The sequence below is a fragment of the Macadamia integrifolia genome, chromosome 14 (assembly GCF_013358625.1).
Source record: "Macadamia integrifolia cultivar HAES 741 chromosome 14, SCU_Mint_v3, whole genome shotgun sequence".
NCBI classification, from domain to species: domain Eukaryota; kingdom Viridiplantae; phylum Streptophyta; class Magnoliopsida; order Proteales; family Proteaceae; genus Macadamia; species Macadamia integrifolia.
The window spans coordinates 25,607,132-25,625,706 of NC_056570.1; the positions used below are offsets into that span (position 1 = coordinate 25,607,132).

The 18,575-nt window shown below is 39.8% G+C and overlaps 1 protein-coding gene across 2 annotated transcripts; it reads right to left on the minus strand.

Annotated features, from left to right (window-relative positions):
* Window positions 1-399: 399 nt before the first annotated feature.
* On the minus strand, window positions 400-17,636 carry LOC122060544 (pheophytinase, chloroplastic). 2 transcript variants are annotated; one of them, XM_042623673.1, is made up of 8 exons: window positions 17,139-17,636; window positions 16,591-16,683; window positions 5,309-5,520; window positions 2,593-2,737; window positions 2,428-2,500; window positions 1,128-1,274; window positions 877-1,002; window positions 400-747 (listed from the first exon to the last, which is right to left on the minus strand). In XM_042623673.1, exons 1-8 carry the CDS (start codon window positions 17,414-17,416, stop codon window positions 655-657), a joined length of 1,167 nt encoding a protein of 388 aa, XP_042479607.1. In that variant the 5' UTR covers window positions 17,417-17,636; the 3' UTR covers window positions 400-654. The 2 variants fall into 2 exon arrangements, with proteins under 2 accessions (XP_042479607.1, XP_042479608.1); XM_042623674.1 differs by having other exon boundaries at window positions 16,539-16,683; window positions 17,139-17,277.
* Between the last annotated feature and the right edge of the window lie 939 nt (window positions 17,637-18,575).

Below are 18,575 nucleotides of genomic sequence, written 5' to 3' on the forward strand. Positions count from 1 at the left end.
TTCCTTCTATAATTGTTAAGGCTTAACCAAAAGTAAAACCTACCATGGTGAATTCTCTTATTCTCCGGAGAACTAAGTTAATATAACCAAGTGGACAAAAACATAAGAAGAAGAGAACTGTGAAGCTTGGTGGATGTCTGAAACAAGGAATCCTATTCTGTGCAAGCTTTCAAACCTAGTACTGCTTCCAAACTAAATTTGTGTTTGATGTTTCTTTGGCTTATATTTTCATGTGCTCTGTTTTGATGGCCTCTGATAATTGTAAAATTACAGAGGAAATCGACACTAAATGGCACATGGAGGAACACGAGGGTGACCACCACTATACATATAACCAAAAACACCCACAGTTCCACAACTTATATTTAACTTACAGAATGATTATTGTGATACCATGGCTAGTGGGATGAGTCATTATATATGAAAAGCAGATCCCTTATAAAGGAGGATGGCATCGAGCAGCACAAATATTAAACAGTAGAAAACAATATATTTGTTAACAGAAAAATTGTCATGCTTAAATGCATCCATGATCCTAAGCTTTCAAAGAATGGATACTCAATTTTGCCATAATGCACTAAGTAAAAATCTTCCCTTTACATTGAACACGTGGATTGATGAGCAATATGAACATCAGCAAAATGACTCAACGGATTAAACCGTTTCCAAAGAAGCAGAAGTTTTGGCTGAAGCATGGCGTGCCACAAACGACTCCACAAGTGGATTTACAAGATGAGGTGCCTCATCCTTCATCATTAGGAAAGGAACAATTGGGGTTTATTAGAAGCAAATCAATACTTCAGAAATTATTTTCATAAAATATCACGAAAAACTGCAGTATTAAATATATATATATATAGAGAGAGAGAGAGAGACCTGAGGGCAGTGTCCAACATCAGGGAGGACAATGAAATCTTCTACTGAGCTGAAATTTCCATAGGCTCTTCCAATTTCAATGGGTTCCCATGGATCCTTATCCCCCCATGCTACCAGAACAGGGCACTGCATTAAAATTTATGGGATAAACTACATGTATGAGAGAGAGAACTGAAGATAAGAAATGGTTATTTGCATATCCATGAAAGCTGCATAATCAATCTGGGTTTCAGGATGAGTGATGGTCTGACCTTTACTTGAGGTAATAGTTCCTCGGGTAGAGGACCCCCTGAGTAGCAAATGAATTCAAGAAAAACATCTGCAGCTCCAGGTTCAAGTCCAGGCAAAAGAATCTTCTGAACTAGCTCATCTGTCACCTGAGTGGTGTCATGGTAACACTGGGGACAATCAATCAGAACCAGTCAGCAAATATGTGTAGCTAACAATTTTGGCTTGATTTACTTGTGCATTAGTCACACTTTCCTCATTTCCTCCTCAACTGGAGTTTTCTCTAAATAACCACTTCTGAAGTTTTTTATGAATAACAGAGTTCTTGAGATTTCTGCTCCCATAGTGACTATTACAGCTTCAGCTGAATCTCAAATTTTTTTACATATACTCTCTCATAACCATCTTGGAATACAAACGACACAATTCCTGACGTAAATGCTCACATTTCACCTCTTTGAAATTGTCTACATATCTTCATTATTTTTACCCCAATTATTAAAGCCCCCTCATCAATTGTAATTTTTCATTGGTAACCCTCTTCTTGCCCAGAATCCCCCCCCCCCTTTTTTATTTTTTTATTTTTTTATTTGGGATGGGTTTCATCAGAAAAAAAGGCTTCATATAAGCTGAACTTAGCCAACAAAGGACCTTTTTAGGTTGAGAAATTTGAAAAGAAAAATGCATCATAATTTCTCATCAAACTACCATATTGCATCATGAGTAGAGATCCACATTATATATCCTTAAGAGCATGGTCCACTAAGGACAGTTTATGTCATCACCAACTAGAAACCTGCACTAGAAGAAAATAGACCAAAATATAGTACATCATGAATCCAGCTAACAGGGAGGCTACACTTGACAAGCCTGCACCACATTGACACCAGAGCCAGATGTGTTACCCATGAAAAAGTACCCACCATTAAATCTTTCATCAAACAACTAAGGGTGTCTACATTCAAGAATTAAACTCATGAGGCACCCCTCAAAAGGGAAAACTAGCAGTCATCAGAGGAGGAGCCATTAACCACCCCCCTAAGTTTGCTTCCTTTGAGTTCAGCTTTCTTAAATTAACTCCATCAGCCGTGGAAACTATGGTTTCAAACACACCTTGGCCCGTAGACATTGTTCCTAGGCATCAATAAAATACCTTTCATTGATTTTGTATATTAATTAGGACAATAGCCCATAAAGCACATGGAATACATTGATTATTATAAACCATAGCAGTGTTTAATATTGACCATTACTGCAGATTTTTATCCTGCAATCTCTTTTGACTTGCAGAGGAGCATTTGTGCAATGATTTTGATAGAGTACCTGGCAAAGGATATTTTTCACAGCTTGTGGAGTGGAAACGGTTTTGTAGAAGAATTTTCCCAGAGCAGTGTTTCTGCCAAAATATAATGACTATTCACTACTTTTTAACTGACAGTATAGAAAGATTCTTAGCAGACCAAAGAGAAACCATTAAAATCATTTCACCTTAGCAAATTCTGAAATGATTTGATAACAGGTCTACCATACCAAGGCTGCTTCTTGATATGAAGCATACGTAAGGATATATTTAAAAGGGCAATGCCCTTACAGATCTGAGGCTCCATAACTGCTGCCTGAAGGCCAACAACTCCTGCAAAAAGACCAAAAAACCATGGTTAGATCTCCATCAACTTTCCTCATTTTCCACAACAGTTTGAAGGTGAAAGTCTAAATCATCCAAAACTTGTTGCAAGACAGTGACAGGTATTCAAGTCTATAACAAAAATTGCTTCATGCTAACAGGATTCTGAGAACTGGACTAATGACTGCTTACTCGACCAAAGAATCATCAATTACAAATAAAAAAATTGAAAAAAATAGAAAACCAAAATTTTGGGTTCAAGATTAGCAAAACTGATTATTACATATTGATGCAAGCGAAAGTTACACTTGAATAAAAGAACATGTTTAAGACTTCTGCATCATCTTCCCTAACACAGAGAAGAAGGCTAAGGGACACTAAGAAAGGTGAAGAATAATTTATTTATTGAAGCGAAGAGGAATTTTCACAACCAATGTATTTAAGGAGTTCCATAGCAGCAACCAGGTGGATCTTCTGTGGCTGGAATAACTGTTATAATAGTTGAAGCAGCCTATTTCTGAAAAGCAGATTCTTTTTTCAGAACAGACAATCCAAAGGTTTCAGATGATTGAATCATCCAGAACATTACAGTGCATAAAAAAGAAAACCAATTGCATCAAAGGAAAAATAGGATAAAAGGAGAGGCAGGAGAAAGAGAATTGAATAAATAAAAGAAGATGAAAAGAAAACCCCAACCTCAAGAAGAAACTAAAGGTAGGAAAAGATGTAATGCGTAAACCTGTGGAAACTATAAGCCTTAAAACGAAGTACCACCCAAAAAAAAAAAGGGTAAACATCACTCCCCTCCCCTGAACTAAGGCAAAATATCAACTTGACCCACCACCTTTCCAAAAATATCACTCCCCTCCCCTACAAGAAAAAGATGCTTTCTAATAGCCCTAACTGTTAGATTTGGCTGTTAAGTCAAGCTAAAATTTTTTTATAATCCCCAAAATACCCTCCTAACTGTGAAATGCCCAAGATACCCCTGATATTCAGCCCTCTTCCTCTTCCTCTTTCTGTGCCTACTGAAGTGCCTACTGAACATTATCAGGGCCCTGAGGATGGGGTCCTGCTTATCGGTTGATGGGAGGAGTGGGCTCCCTGGTTCGCCGACTTCTGAGTCGAAGAGGAAGAACGAAAGGAGGAGGCGTGGAATGTGAAGTTCTTCGTTCGATTACAAGAGGGATAAGCAGCTTCGTAGGATTCCAGGGAGAATGTTCTTGAACGGGGCTAACGAAATTGCTTCTCTGTTTACTCAACAGGGCTGGAAAGGAACCAACCAGGATGCCATGATTGTTTGGGAGGTATTTTTCTCTTTACCATCTCAACATGGTAGTTTGTCATTCAATGAGTTATTTTTCCCTTTTAAGTCATCGAGTTTGTTTGGGTTCTTCAATTTGTTGGGATTTACAGACCCGTTGAATAAAGAAACATTAAAATCTGTTCACAGTTTGTGCCGAATTGGAGCTTCATAGCTTTTGGGTTATTTTCCCTTTTATGGTTTTCACCTGAGAATTTGCTTCACATATTTTCCCTTTTTTCACTTTTATAGAAATAAAAGGAGGAGCCAGATCTGGAAAAAACCCGAGAAGCAAGAGTTGAAGCAGCGACGGCGGGAGAGGTTTTGGTGAGGATGGCTGTTCCCAAGAGGAAAAGAGCAAGTGCTCATCCCTTCTCAGATAGATTCGAGTTGTTCCTGTTTCAGCGACAGAGAAAGAGGAAGAGGAAGAGGGCTGAATATCAGGGGTATCTTGGGCATTTCACAATTAGGAGGGTATTTTGGGGATTATAAAAAAAATTAACTTAACAGCCAAATCTAACGGTTGGGGCTGTTAGATAACATCTTTTTCTTGTAGGGGAGGGGAGTGATATTTTCAGAAAGGTGGTGGGTCAAGTTGATATTTCGCCTTAGTTCAGGGGAGGGGAGTGAAGTTTACCCCAAAAAAAAAGTGCTAATACTGATCGCTATAAGTATGAGTTCAAGAGCAGAGACAACAAACCGTGATAAACTCCAAAAAAGTGTAACCACAGAGGTTAGACATACACACAGGGAGTAATGGCCTTCATATATGATAGGACCAAGCCAGTTACATTCATCTTTCTACACATAAAAGATGAAAGTCAGAGCCACCTAAAACTGAAATTTAGAGCCAAGAGGGAAAACTATTTCATATCAAAGTCTTAAGAAAACATGTAGAATAATGGACCCCATTTTATGTTAGGGGGCCGTGAAAACCAAAATATCGTATTTTTTGGGCAATCATGTATGAAGTTTCTCTAACTGCATTAAAAGCAACATGTTTCCTGAAAATGATAAAATTCAAGTACAATGACATGTGGTCCTAGAATCTAGAAATAAGCTCCTTATCAATGTGGTAAAGGTAGCCAAAATTCTGTGAGATAAGGAAAATTAAATAAATAAAAAATAGGAGAGCTCCACAATGTCAAAAACCATACAAGATCGTTTTCTCTCTTTTATCATATAGGAAAATAAGTAAATTCAGAAGGAATCAAAATCCGATCATAACGGGAAAAAAAATTGCTCAAATGAAACAAAAATTCAGAGAAAGTGGTCACCTCCAATCGAGTTACATATGAAGAAAACTTCATCTTTAACTACATCAATGCAAAACTCATTTAGCTGATTGGCCCATGTCTCAAATGTGTAAAAGGGGTTGGCCCCAAACTCACGTGGATTTGGTTTGTCAGAATAACCATAACCAATCAGATCAATTGAATACACCCTATGTGATTTTGCAAGAACTGGAATGTTTTTCCTCCAATGATCGCTGTTCAGAAGGACAATGAGTCACAAGTCACAACAGCCAGTTTAGAAGAGCCAAAAGGAAAACTAAAAAAATGAACAGAGGTTAGAAAAAAAATAAATAAATAAGCAAGTACAACCTTAAAACAAATATTTTGTTCATCACCAAGATTAGTACATAAGGAATTAAATTACTGATCTTGCAAGTAATAAATGGCATAATATATACATATAGATATCTCTGATTTCATATTTTACTCACTTGCCATGTTGGGGACTCTTGGACACATTTCAGATTCAGACTCCCGTGTCCAAGTCCATGTAAAACTGACATCATGCATGGTTAATATTTTAGAAATTGAAATTCATACTTAATATTTACAGCTTTTTTTTTTTTTTTTTTTTTTTAATCTGTTATAATTTTATTTACTATCTAAAAGATGTTACAAACCAACCCCCATATCCTTTTATTTTTCTTGCTAGAAACCATTTATGATACAAATCAACTATCTATTCATGTCGGGAAACAACCTCTCTGCAAAGCAGGGGTAAGGCTGCATACATATGACCCTCCCCAAACCTCGCAATGGTGGGATCCTCGTGTACTGGGTACATCTTTTTTATCAACTGTTTATTCAAGTAATTTGCGGTTACTGCAGGTAACCCCATGTGTTTTGAAGGATATGGGTACAAGTGTACAACAGATTTTAGTCCAAGTCCCCTGATCGACAATTGACAATAGGAGTACGTATTATTAATGGGAACAAAAATAGATATAAGATTTTCCAATAGCAAAGTTGGGTACATATTTTTTTTTAACCATCTAAATAATTCATGCATAGAACATTTGGTAACAATAGAAGAACTACTACTATTACCAAAAGGAGATAATCAGCATTATATAATACAAGGGATATCAACCGAGATTCTATCTGTGTAATTTCTATCATTCTCAAGCTATCAAGATTGATGGATAAGTCTAGCCGTTCTCGAGCCCAACGTCGCCGCTATCATTGAGTCCAACGTCTTTATGATACAATGACTCTACCATTAACAATTTGTCACAACAAACCTCATTCACATAAATGAGCCTACCATTGTTGACACAAGCATTGAAGTTTTCATTTATGGTAGGACAATGTGTCTCCTACCATTGTTGACACAAGCGTTTAATTTTTCATATAAGACAATGTCATTGTCCATATCTCATTAAAGATATTGAGATATTGTAATCTTTGTCTATGACAATGACACATACTATGTACTCTATTTAAGAAATGTTGAATATGAAGCAAGCAGTGAATTCATTAAGTTAACATGGTATCAAGAGCTACACGCTCCACCGAGCACCTCTTTAATTTCCCCCCTCCCATCTCCAATGAGTGGGAGTTTTTCCTCTCCAATGGCCAACAACAACAACCCTATCATCCCCCACACAAAGATTACAATATCTCAATAACTTTAATGAGATATGGAAAATGACATTGTCTTATATGAGAACTAAAATGAAAACTTCAATGCTTATGTCAACAATAGTAGGAGACACATTGTCCTATCATAAATGAAAACTTCAATGCTTGTGTCAACTATGGTAGGCTCATTTATGTGAGTGAGGTTTGTTGTGACAAATTGTCAATGGTAGAGTCATTGTATCATAGAGATGTTGGGCTCAATGACAGCGGCAACGTTGGTCTCGAGAACGGCTAGACTTATCCATCAATCTTGACTGCTAGAAGATGATAAAAATTACGTGGATAGAATCTCGGTTGATACACCCCCTCAAGGTGGGAATTTGATTGGCCGAATTTGCAGCTTGTCATGAAGGAATTAGAATCGAGCTATGCTGAGACCTTTGGTGAGAATATCAGCTATTTGGTCCTTGGTGGAAATGAATTGTAATTGGAACTCATGGGCAGCGACCTTGTCGCGAACAAAATGAAAATCAATCTCTACATGCTTGGTATGTGCATGAAAGACCGAATTGACAGAGAGGTAGGTAGTACCGATGTTATCACACCATAAGATAGGAGGATTAGTGATAGGAATCCCAAGTTCACCAAACAAAGAGAGTAACCAAATAAGTTCGGCACAAGAGTTAGCAATGGCTTTATATTCAGATTCAGTGGAAGACCTAGCTACTGTGTTCTGTTTTTTGGAGGCCCAAGATATAGATTGGGACCCATATAAATTGCATAGCCACTGGTAGATTTGCGGTCAACACTGTCACCAGCCCAGTTGGCATCCGAGAAAACCTGCAATTGGAAGGAGCTGGACTTGGAAAAGAATAAGCCATAGTCCGGGGTTGCCTTGAGATAGTGAAGGATACGTTTGACCATAGACCAGTGATCCTCCGTAGGAGCATACATAAATTGGCATGCACGGTTGACAGAATAAGCAACATCAAGACAAATTAAAGTAATATATTGTAGTGCACCAACAATGGAACGGTACTTGGTAGGATCTAAAAGGAGTGCACCCCCTGCAAGGGAGGACAAAATCATGGTAGCAATGGGAGTGTGCATTAGTTTGCAGTCAGACATAACGGCTCGCTGAAGCAAATATGTAATGTAACAAGATTGCGATAAGAGAAAACCAGTAGGCTGAGATAGAGCTTCAACACCAAGGAAGAAGCTTAGAGGACTGAGATCCTTGATAGAAAATTCAGTAGCCAACTGTTGGAGGAGAACTGTTACATGAGGACTCTGATTTCTTGTGACCAAAATATCATCAACATAAACAAGTACATATGTATTGACAAGGCTATGGACATAGATAAATATAGATGGGTCAGTTTGAGAGGACCGAAAACTAGAGCGAAGTAGAAACTCAGAGAGCCTGTGAAACTAAACCAGTGGAGCCTGTTTTAGACCATAAAGAGATCTGTGAAGACGGAAAACATGATGAGGATGCAGTGTGTCCTCAAAGCCTTGTGGTTGAACCATATAAACTTCCTCATGAAGAATGCCATATAGAAATGCATTTTGCACATCAAATTGACCAACAGTCCAACCATTAGAAATTGCCTAAGACAGAACAATACGAATAGTGGTCGGTTTAACGAAAGGGGGCTAAAGGCCTCATTATAGTCCAAACTAGGTTGCTAATGGAAGCCCTTTGCAACCAGTCGAGCCTTATAGCGTTCAATGGTACCATCAGCCTTCCATTTAATCCTGTACATCCACTTGCAACCAACTAAATTCATAGAATCATGGTAAGGCACAAAAGACCAAGTATTATTCCGCAGCAGAGCATTAAATTCATCACCTATGGCGGAGCGCCAATGGGGGACCTTGTTGGCTGGGGAGAAACATGTTGGTTCAGTGGGGGAGGCAATGGTGGTGGGGGTTTCAAGGAGAGTGTGGTGGGCTAGAGAAGAATGAGTAAAAGACTGAAGGTCATTATAAATATCAGAAAGAGTGCAGGTACGTAAGGGTGGTGTTGGTAGGGAGGGTGGGGTGATCAGGTAAGGTATTGGGGGTGGAATTGGTATGGCAGGAGTAGGATAAGAGTTGGGGGCCAGAGCCTAGGGAGTGGGGCTAGGCATGGGAACTTTAGGCATAAGGGTAGAAGGGGAATTGTGAAAGGGAAAGATAGATTCATCGAACCGGATGTGACGAGAAATGTAAATGCAATGGGTGGCCATATCTATACAACAGTAACCAACATCGGAGAGACTATATCCAAAGAAAAACAGGAAGAGGATCGAGGATCCATTTTATAATGATTACACAGACGAAGCCAGGGAAAACATAGACAACCAAAGACCTTGCGAAAGGAATAATCAGGGTCTCTGTGAGTTATAAGTTGATAGGGAGAGAGATTTCCTATAACAGGGGATGGCATTCGATTAATGACGTACATTGCAGTCTCAAAAGCATAGTCCTAATAGTCTGGGGAACAGAGCCATAAGTAAGAAGGGTGAGGCTGGTTTCGACGATGTGTCGATGACGGTGCTCAACCGTCCCTTGTTGCTCGTGTGTGTGTGAGGACATGAGACACAATGTTGGATTCCAAGGTTAAGAAAGAAGAGAGGGAATGAAATTCGCCTCCCCAGTCAATTTGAATAGATTTTATGGTACGTGAAAATTGTCTTTAGGCCTTAAAAATAGAGAAAACATCAGATTTTAATTTTAGTGGATAAAATCAAATGTACTTACTAAAGTCATCAACAAAAATAACAAAATAACGACTGCCTTCAAAAGATACAATGGGGTGGGGAGCCCATACATCACTGAAAACTAAGTCTAAAGGGGAAGGACTGCGGGAGGAAGTTTCACGAAGAGGAAGACGACTAGCTTTGCCCATTTGACAGATAGGGCACAAATGAAAAGACTTGGGAAGATGGTGGTCACGAAAGATGAGATGAAGGCCTCGATCATGAGGGTGACGTAAACGATGGTGCCATCGATCGTAGGACACGACAGCTAGATTGGCAGATAAAGGATGCACAGAAGACATAGAGTAGAGCATATTCTTACTCGGTCAGGAAAGAAGAGTTTGCTTGGACATTGATAAGGGAAGGGACATGCAATACATTAGAGAGAAGAAAAGCACAAGAAGGAGAGGATAAAGAGACAGTACCAGTATTGGAAATGGAGAGACCATTACCGTTACCAACTTAAAGTTGATTGTTACTTGCGTATGTATCAAAAGTGGAGAAAGATTGGAGCTCAAGAGTGGCATGGTGAGTGACACCGATATTAGGTATCTAAGAATTGGTGGAGGGGGGAGGTTGATGAGGAGAATGGATGGTTTGATAAGCAGAGGGGGTGAATGATTGGTGGAAATAAGATTGGGGGTGTGTGGTGTAGTAGGCAGTGTGGGAAAGATTTTTGCATTGGAAAGGTTGATATGATTGTCGAGTGGGTAGTAGTGGGGGTTTGTACTATAGGCCCAATGATTGTTGACGATAGTAATAAGTGTCTGCCTAATGGTTGGTGTGACTGCAAACTTTGCAAGGGTTGTGAGCAAAAGCATTGGAATGACCAAAGCCACGGCCATGACCCCAACCTTGACTGCTAGGGGCACCGAGGATAGAGGTGGAAGCGTTATTGCCACGACCCTATTGGGAGAGGTGGATGGAAGCATCTGTTGATGGATCTATGATTGCTCGACGAGAATGAAGAAGAAACTCATGACTCATTAAAAGATTGTGAAGCTCAGTGTAGGGAATCGGATCTGACCGTGCCATCATTATAGGAACTAATGATTGGTACTCGTTCCAAAGGGAACGAAAGATACGAATGTTGAAGTCTTCAGGGGGAAAAGGTTTCCCGACAGCTGCTAATTCATCAAAGAGAGCCTTAGCACAGTGAAGAAATTGAGTGATAGTTTCATCAGGCTTGTGAATTGTGTTTTGAAGAGCAACATTGAGAGACAATATGCGTGTGGTGGAGAGGGAACTGTACGCACAATGCAGAGCATCCCACATTTCTTTGCTAGTTATGCGACCAACTGCTAAGGGAAGGGCATCATCGGAGAGAGGCAATTAAAAGACTCATAATTGAGGCATCCTGTTCACACCAACTTGTAGCTCGAGTTGGATCTTGATGGCATGGGTTATAGCCGGATACATAGTCATAGTGGCGTTGGCCGATGAGGTATGGGACAATTTGTGTCTTCCAATAAAATAGTTCTTAAAGGATAATTTGAGGGATATGAAATGGTGAGCACTAGAGTGATTGGGGGAAGAAAATGTGCTTGAGTATGGGGGATGATAAGGTGGTTGTTGTTGGCCATTGGAGAGGAAGAACTCTCACTTGTTGGAGATGGGGGGAAAAATCAGAGGAAGGGGTGCACGGTGGAGCGTGTAGCTCTTGATACCATGTTAACTTAATGAATTCACTACTTGCTTCATATTCAACATTTCTTAAATAGAGTACATAGTATGTGTCATTGTCATAGACAAAGATTAAAATATCTCAATATCTTTAATGAGATATGGACAATGACATTGTCTTATATGAAAATTAAACGCTTGTGTCAACAATGGTAGGAGACACATTGTCCTACCATAAATGAAAACTTCAATGCTTGTGTCAACAATGGTAGGCTCATTTATGTGAATGAGGTTTGCTGTGACAAATTGTCAATGGTAGAGTCATTGTATCATAAAGACGTTGGACTCAATGATAGCGGCGACGTTAGGCTCGAGAACGGCTAGACTTATCCATCAATCTTGATAGCTTGAGAATGTTAGAAATTACACAGATAGAATCTCAATTGACATCTAAGAACTATATTTATTGGAAGACAAAATTTGTCCCATACCTCATCGGCCAACGCCTCTATAACTATGTATCTGGCGATAACCCGTGCCCTTAAGATCCTACTCAAGCTACAAGTTGGCCAGAACAGGATGCCTCCATTATGAGTCTCTTAATGGTCTCTCTCCGATGATGCCCTTCCCTTAGCAGTTGGTTGCACAACTAGCAAAGAAATATGGGATGTCCTCCATGGTGCGTACAGTTCCCCCTCCACCACACGCATATTGTCTCCCAATGTTGATCTTCAAAACTTAATTCACAAGCCTGATGAAACTATCACTTAATTTCTTCACCTCGCCAAGGCTCTCTCTGATGAATTAGCAGCTGTCGGGAAACCTCTTCCCCCTGAAGACTTCAACATTCATATCTTTCGTTCCCTTCGGAACGAGTACCAATCATTAGTTCCTACTATGATGGCACGTTAAAATCCGATTCCCTACACTGAGCTTCACAGCCGTCTAATAAGTCATGAGTTTCTTCTTCATTCTCGTCAAGCAATCATAGATCCATCGACAGATGCTTCCGTCCACCTCTCCCAACAGGGTCGTGGCAATAGCACTTCCACCTCTATCCGCGGTGCTTGTAGGGGTCGAGGTCGGGGTTATGGTTGTGGCTTTGGTCGTTCCAATGCTTTTGCTCACAACTCTTACAAAGTTTGCGGTGGCTCCAACCATCAAGCAGACATTTGTTACTATTGTCAACAATCATTAGGCCCACAATATAAACCCCCACTACTAACCACTCGACAATCATATCAACCTTTTCAACGTAAAAATCTTTCCCACACTTCCTACTACACCACACACCCCCAATCTTATTTCCACCAATCATCCACTCCCTCTACTTATCAAACCATCCATTCTCCTCATCAACCTCCCCCCACCACCAATTCTTGGATACCTGATACCGGTGCCACCCACCATGCCACTCCTAACCTCCAATCTTTCTCCACTTTTGATCTATATAGGTAACAATCAATTTCAAGTTGGTAACGGTAATAATCTCTCCATTTCCAATACTAGTACTGTCTCCTTATCCTCTCCTTCTCATGCTTTTCTTCTCTCTAATGTATTACATGTCCTTTCCCTTACAAACTCTTTGATCTTTGTCCAAAAATTTTGTTATGATAACAATGATTGCTTTGAATTTCACTCTTCTCATTTTCTTGTGAAGGATCCGGTGTCCAAGCAAACTCTTCTTTCCTGACCGAGTAAGAATGGGCTCTACTCTATGTCTTATGCGCATCCTTTATCTGCCAATCTAGTTGTTGCGTCCTCCTATGTCGATGGCACCATCGTTTAGGTCACCCTCACGATCAGGTCCTTCGTCTCATGCTTCATGATCACCATCTTCCCAAGTCTCTTCATTTATGCCCTGCTTGTCAAATGGGCAAAGCTAGTCGTCTTCCTCTTCGTGAAACTTCCTCCTGCAGTTCTTCCCCTTTAGACTTAGTTTTCAGTGATGTATGTGGCCCACCCCCACTGTCTCCTTTGAAGACAGTCGTTATTTTTTTATTTTTGTTGATGACTTCAATAAGTACATTTGGTTTTATCCACTAAAATTGAAATCTGATGTTTTCTCTATGTTTAAGACATTTCAAGCTTTAGTGGAAAGACAATTTTCACGTACAATAAACTCTATTGAAACTGACTGGGGAGGTGAATTTTGTTCCCTCTCTTCCTTCTTTCTTAACCTTGGCATCCAACACCGTGTCTCATGTCCTCACACACATGAGCAACAAGGGAAGGTTGAGGGCCGTCATCAGCACATCGCCGAAATAGGTCTCACCCTTCTTACTATGGCCCTGTTCCCCCCGATTATTGGGACTATGCTTTTGAGACTGCAGTGTACCTCATCAATCGAATGCCATCCCCTTTTACAAGAAATCTCTCTCCCTATCAACTTATCACTCACAGTCCCTGATTATTCCTTTCTCAAGGTCTTTGGTTGTCTATCTTTACCCTGGCTTCGTCCGTATAATCATCATAAAATGGATCCGTGATCCTCTTCCTGTGTTTTCTTTAGATATAGTCCCTCCCAAGTTGGTTACTATTGTATGGATCTGGCCACCCATCGCATTTACATTTCTCGTCACATCCGGTTTGATGAATCTATCTTTCCCTTTCAAAACTTCCCTTATACCCTTAAGCCTAAAGTTCCCATGTCTAGCCCCACTCCCTGGGCTCTAGCCCCCCAACTCTTGTCCTACTCCTACGGCCTTGCCATGCTAGTTCCACCCCCAATACCCTACCTGATCACCCCACCCTCCCCACCAACACCACCATTACGTACCCAAACTCTTTCTGATATTTATAATGGCCCTCATTCTTCTCTAGCCCACCACACTCTTTGAAACCCCCACCACCATTGCCTCTCCCACTGAACCAACATGTTTCTCCCCAGCCAACAAGGTCCCCCATCGGCACTCTGCCATGGGTGACGAATTTAATGCTCTGCTACGGAATAATACTTGGTCTTTTATGCCTTAAAATGATTTTATGAATTTAGTTGGTTGCAAGTGGTTGTATAGGATTAAACGGAAGACTAATGGTACCATTGAATGCTATAAGGCTCGACTAGTTGCAAAGGGCTTTCATCAGCAACCTGGATTGGACTATATTGAGACCTTTAGTCCCGTCATTAAACCGACCACTATTCGTACTATTCTCTCTCTGGAAATTTCTAATGGTTGGTCCATTGGTCAACTTGATGTGCAAAATGCATTTCTATATGGCATTCTCCATCAGGAGGTTTATATGGTTCAACCACAAGGCTTTGAGGACACACTGCATCCTCATCATGTTTGCCGTCTTCATAGATCTCTTTATGGTCTGAAACAGGCTCCACGGGTTTGGCTTCACAGGCTCTCTGAGTTTCTACTTCGCTCTTGTTTTCGGTCCTCTCAAACTGACCCATCTTTGTTTATCTATGTGCATGGCCCTATCAATACATATGTACTTGTTTATGTTGATGATATTTTGGTCACAGGAAATCAGAGTTCTCATGTAACAGTTCTCCTCCAATAGTTGCCTACTAAATTTTATATCAAGGATCTCGGTCCTCTAAGCTTCTTCCTTGGTGTTGAGGCTCTATCTCAGCCTACTGGTGTTCTCTTATCGCAATCTCATTGCATTAAAGATTTGCTTCAGCGAGCCGGTATGTCTGACTACAAACCAGTGCACACTCCCATTGCTACCACGATTTCATCCTCCCTTGCAGGGGGTGCACTTCTTTCAGATACTACCAAGTACTGTTCTATTGTTGGTGTACCACAACATATTACTTTAACTCGTCCTGATGTTGCTTATTCTGTTAACCGTGCATGCCAATTTATGCATGCTCCTACGGAGGATCACTGGTCTATGGTCAAACGTATCCTTCGCTATCTCAAGGCAATCCGGGACTATGGCTTATTCTTTTCCAAGTCCAGCTCCCTCCAATTGCAGGCTTTCTCCGATGCCAACTGGATTGGTGACAATGTTGACCTCAAATCTATCGGTGACTATGCAATTTATATGGGTCCCAATCTTATATCTTGGGCCTCCAAAAAACCGAAGACATTAGCCAAGTCTTCCATTGAATCTGAATATATAGTTGTTGCTAACTCTGGTGCCGAACTTACTCGGTTACGCTCTTTGTTTGGTAAACTTGGGATTCTTATCACTAATCCTCTTATCTTATGGTGTGATAACATCGGTGCTACCTACCTTTCTATCAATCCGGTCTTCTATGCACGTACCAAGCATGTGGAGATTGATTTTCATTTTGTTCGTGACAAGGTCGCCGCCCGTGAGTTCTAAGTACAGTTCATTTCCACCAACGACCAAATAGCTGATTTTCTCACCAAAGGTCTCAGCAGAGCTCAATTCTCATTCCTTCATGACAGGCTGCGAATTCGGCCAATCAAGTTCCCATCTTGAGGGGGTGTATCAACTGAGATTCTATCCGCGTAAGTTCTATCATCCTCGAGCTGGCAAGATTGATGGATAAGTCTAGCCGTTCTTGAGCCCAACGTCTCTATGATACAATGACTCTATCCTTGGCAATTTGTCACAACAAACCTCACTCACATAAATGAACCTACCATTGTTGACACAAGCATTGAAGTTTTCATTTATGATAGGACAATGTGTCTCCTCCATTGTTGACACAAGCGTTGAAGTTTTCATTTAAGTTTTCATATTAGACAATGTCATTGTCCATATCTCATTAAAGATATTGAGATATTGTAATTTGTGTCTATGACAATGACACATACTATATACTCTATTTAAGAAATGTTGTATATGAAGCAAGTAGTGAATTCATTAAGTTAACAAGGGAAAATCAAAAAGAAGTATGTGTGAACTTTTTAAGTATCAGAGTGGCACATGTATAATGACTTATCGAATACAGTTGAGACTTATAAAAGGCTAGACCCAACATCAACATTCCAAAAGATGCATGGAAGGAACATAATGACCATGTGGATTAAGAAAACTCAGCCTCCTGAATTGGCACCCAGCAATAGAATGCACAAATATTCCATCTTATGTTGAATTTTCAAAGGAAAACTACCAAATTACTATATTTCATTTACACAGAGAATTCAATAGATAACGATAATGTAAAAAGACATAATGAACTAGCAAATATAGTAAGCCCACAAGAAACACATTATTGGGTAGAAGTCAAGAAAATAAATTAGAGCAATTATCAATATAATTATCATGGCAACAGAAGAAATATAAGCATGAATGGAGAATGCTTCACAGCAAGCAATATGTGTATTTAATACCTATGAGAATTAGATGCCAGGTAATGGGAAGGAAAATGTGTACGAGGTAGACCTGTTTGCCCCAAACCCATGAACCAAAACTAATGCAGGGCCACTGTTCCCAGAATATTGATACCGAATAGAATATCCCCTCCAGTTCCATGTGCTGCAAGAGTATAGACCACAAAAAATTTGAGGAACAATAAGTTATTAATTTCATCACCATAAGAACATCTTGACCACAAATGTCGAAATGAAAAATGGAAATAACAATTAGAGAGCTTAAAATGGATAGCCATGTAGTGAATAACGTCAGATAATGAAGTTTATCAAGGAATATTATCTATATTCTAAAATTCATGGTATCTAGTATGAGAACATTCTAAAATAAGAAAGGGATAAATGAGAGAGAAGTACTCCAACTAATCTTAAAATTTCAAAAGAGAGTTTGATGAATTACTCCACTTTACCATTAGCAGCATAGACAGATTCAACTCAAAGTAAAATGTAATCCTTCAAGGACAAAGCTTATTCTTTAATGCAAAGAACAATAAAATCCAGTTCCAAAACTAAACCCTTTCAATATGTGTAATTTCCAATTTTCAAAATCAGAAGGATTACCTGCTCAGAACTTCAAGTTGAGGACTCTTCGTCAGCGATGCCATGTTGGGGGGATTCTTATCTTCAGATGGGTCGACCAACGAAGCATTCAAACAAGAGGGCAAACGATACACACTTGAATGTAATCCAGAATATGAAGAAATGTCGATAGAAATTGGGGTTTTGGGAAGATGGCGTTTTCTCAAAGGGTTGCATGACGTGAGCTTCTTTTTTCCTCGAGAATTGGAAACAGGGAAAACAAATTTGGACAAGTTGAAAGAAGAACTAGTGCTTGCCATCCCTCGTTATCCACAGAGAGGGACAGAGAGAGCGGTTCCCCTCCCAAAAAAAAAAAAATATCTGACAAAATGTTACAAAATTACGAGCTCAATCGATTCAAGGCTTCAAGCTCGAAGCTGAACAAGGGTGGGACGTTTGAAGTTGAGGCCGTTATCAGGAGGAAGAAGGTGGTCTTTGCTCTTCCATAAACCGATATACGTCATACGTGGCAGCCTTGCTACTATTCTAAAATCTCTCTCTCTCTCTCTCTTTTTTATTTTTTGAGTAATTTCATCCCCTCCCCTATGTTTTGCATTTATTACACCTCCTCCCCTGTGTTTTTAAAAATTACGAAAACCTCCTTATCAGTTAACAATGTTAGTGGACTGATAGTTTTGAGTGTTAAACTATAATTTTACCCTTCTGCTTTTATCAACAAAACAGAGAGCACTCCCATTGTCCTATCCCTTCTTCCCCTTCTCTATCCCTTCTTTCCCTTCTTATCATGTAAATTGGCTTGTAATATCACTTCTAATCTGTCAATGGAAGAAAACCCCAACTTGTAATACAAATTAGAACAAACCCATGTAACCCTTTTAATCTGTAAATGGAAGGAAACCCATTTTCTGAAAATTCATCATCATATAAGCAAATCGGCTGGTAAAAATCAAGCTAAAAAATGAAGGAGATTCTTAATAAGTTGAAATCTCACGCACATCTGGTTGATTACCGAACAATTGAATAGAGAAAAAAAAAACCCTAACTGTCGAGACAGCTCATCGATTAGCCGTGCATAAAAAGGTAGCGGTCCACTTGGTTTGCAGCATATAGGTTTTCGATTGTAGTTCACCGTCGTCATTGCTGATCACCGACCACCATCATCACTGATCACCGACAGCCATCATCACTGATCACCTCAGATAAGCTCTGAATTTAATGGATATTGGAAATTCATTCTGATATAGAAGAATAAGTATTGATTGATGATGCACATGCAGGAGCTTTGAGAGAGAGAGAGAGAGAAATATAATTGTAACCTGTAAAGTTTTGTATGTCAATCCCAACTCTCAAATACCTTGACCATCGACTTTGAGCAACTGCTTCCACTAAGAGGTACAGTTGAATGAATAGAGAGGAAGAGGAGAGTGGAGACACAGGAGAGAGATTGGTCCTCCGTTT

Coding starts and splice junctions, on each gene's coding strand:
- LOC122060544 (XM_042623673.1), bottom strand. CDS start 17,416: ATGGCAAGCACTAGTTCTTCTTTCAACTTGTCCAAATTTGTTTTCCCT. Junction 1,275..2,427: donor TGAAAAATATCCTTTGCCAG/GTACTCTATCAA, acceptor GATTGTCCCCAG/TGTTACCATGACACCACTCA. Junction 748..876: donor ATGTTGGACACTGCCCTCAG/GTCTCTCTCTCT, acceptor CTAATGATGAAG/GATGAGGCACCTCATCTTGT.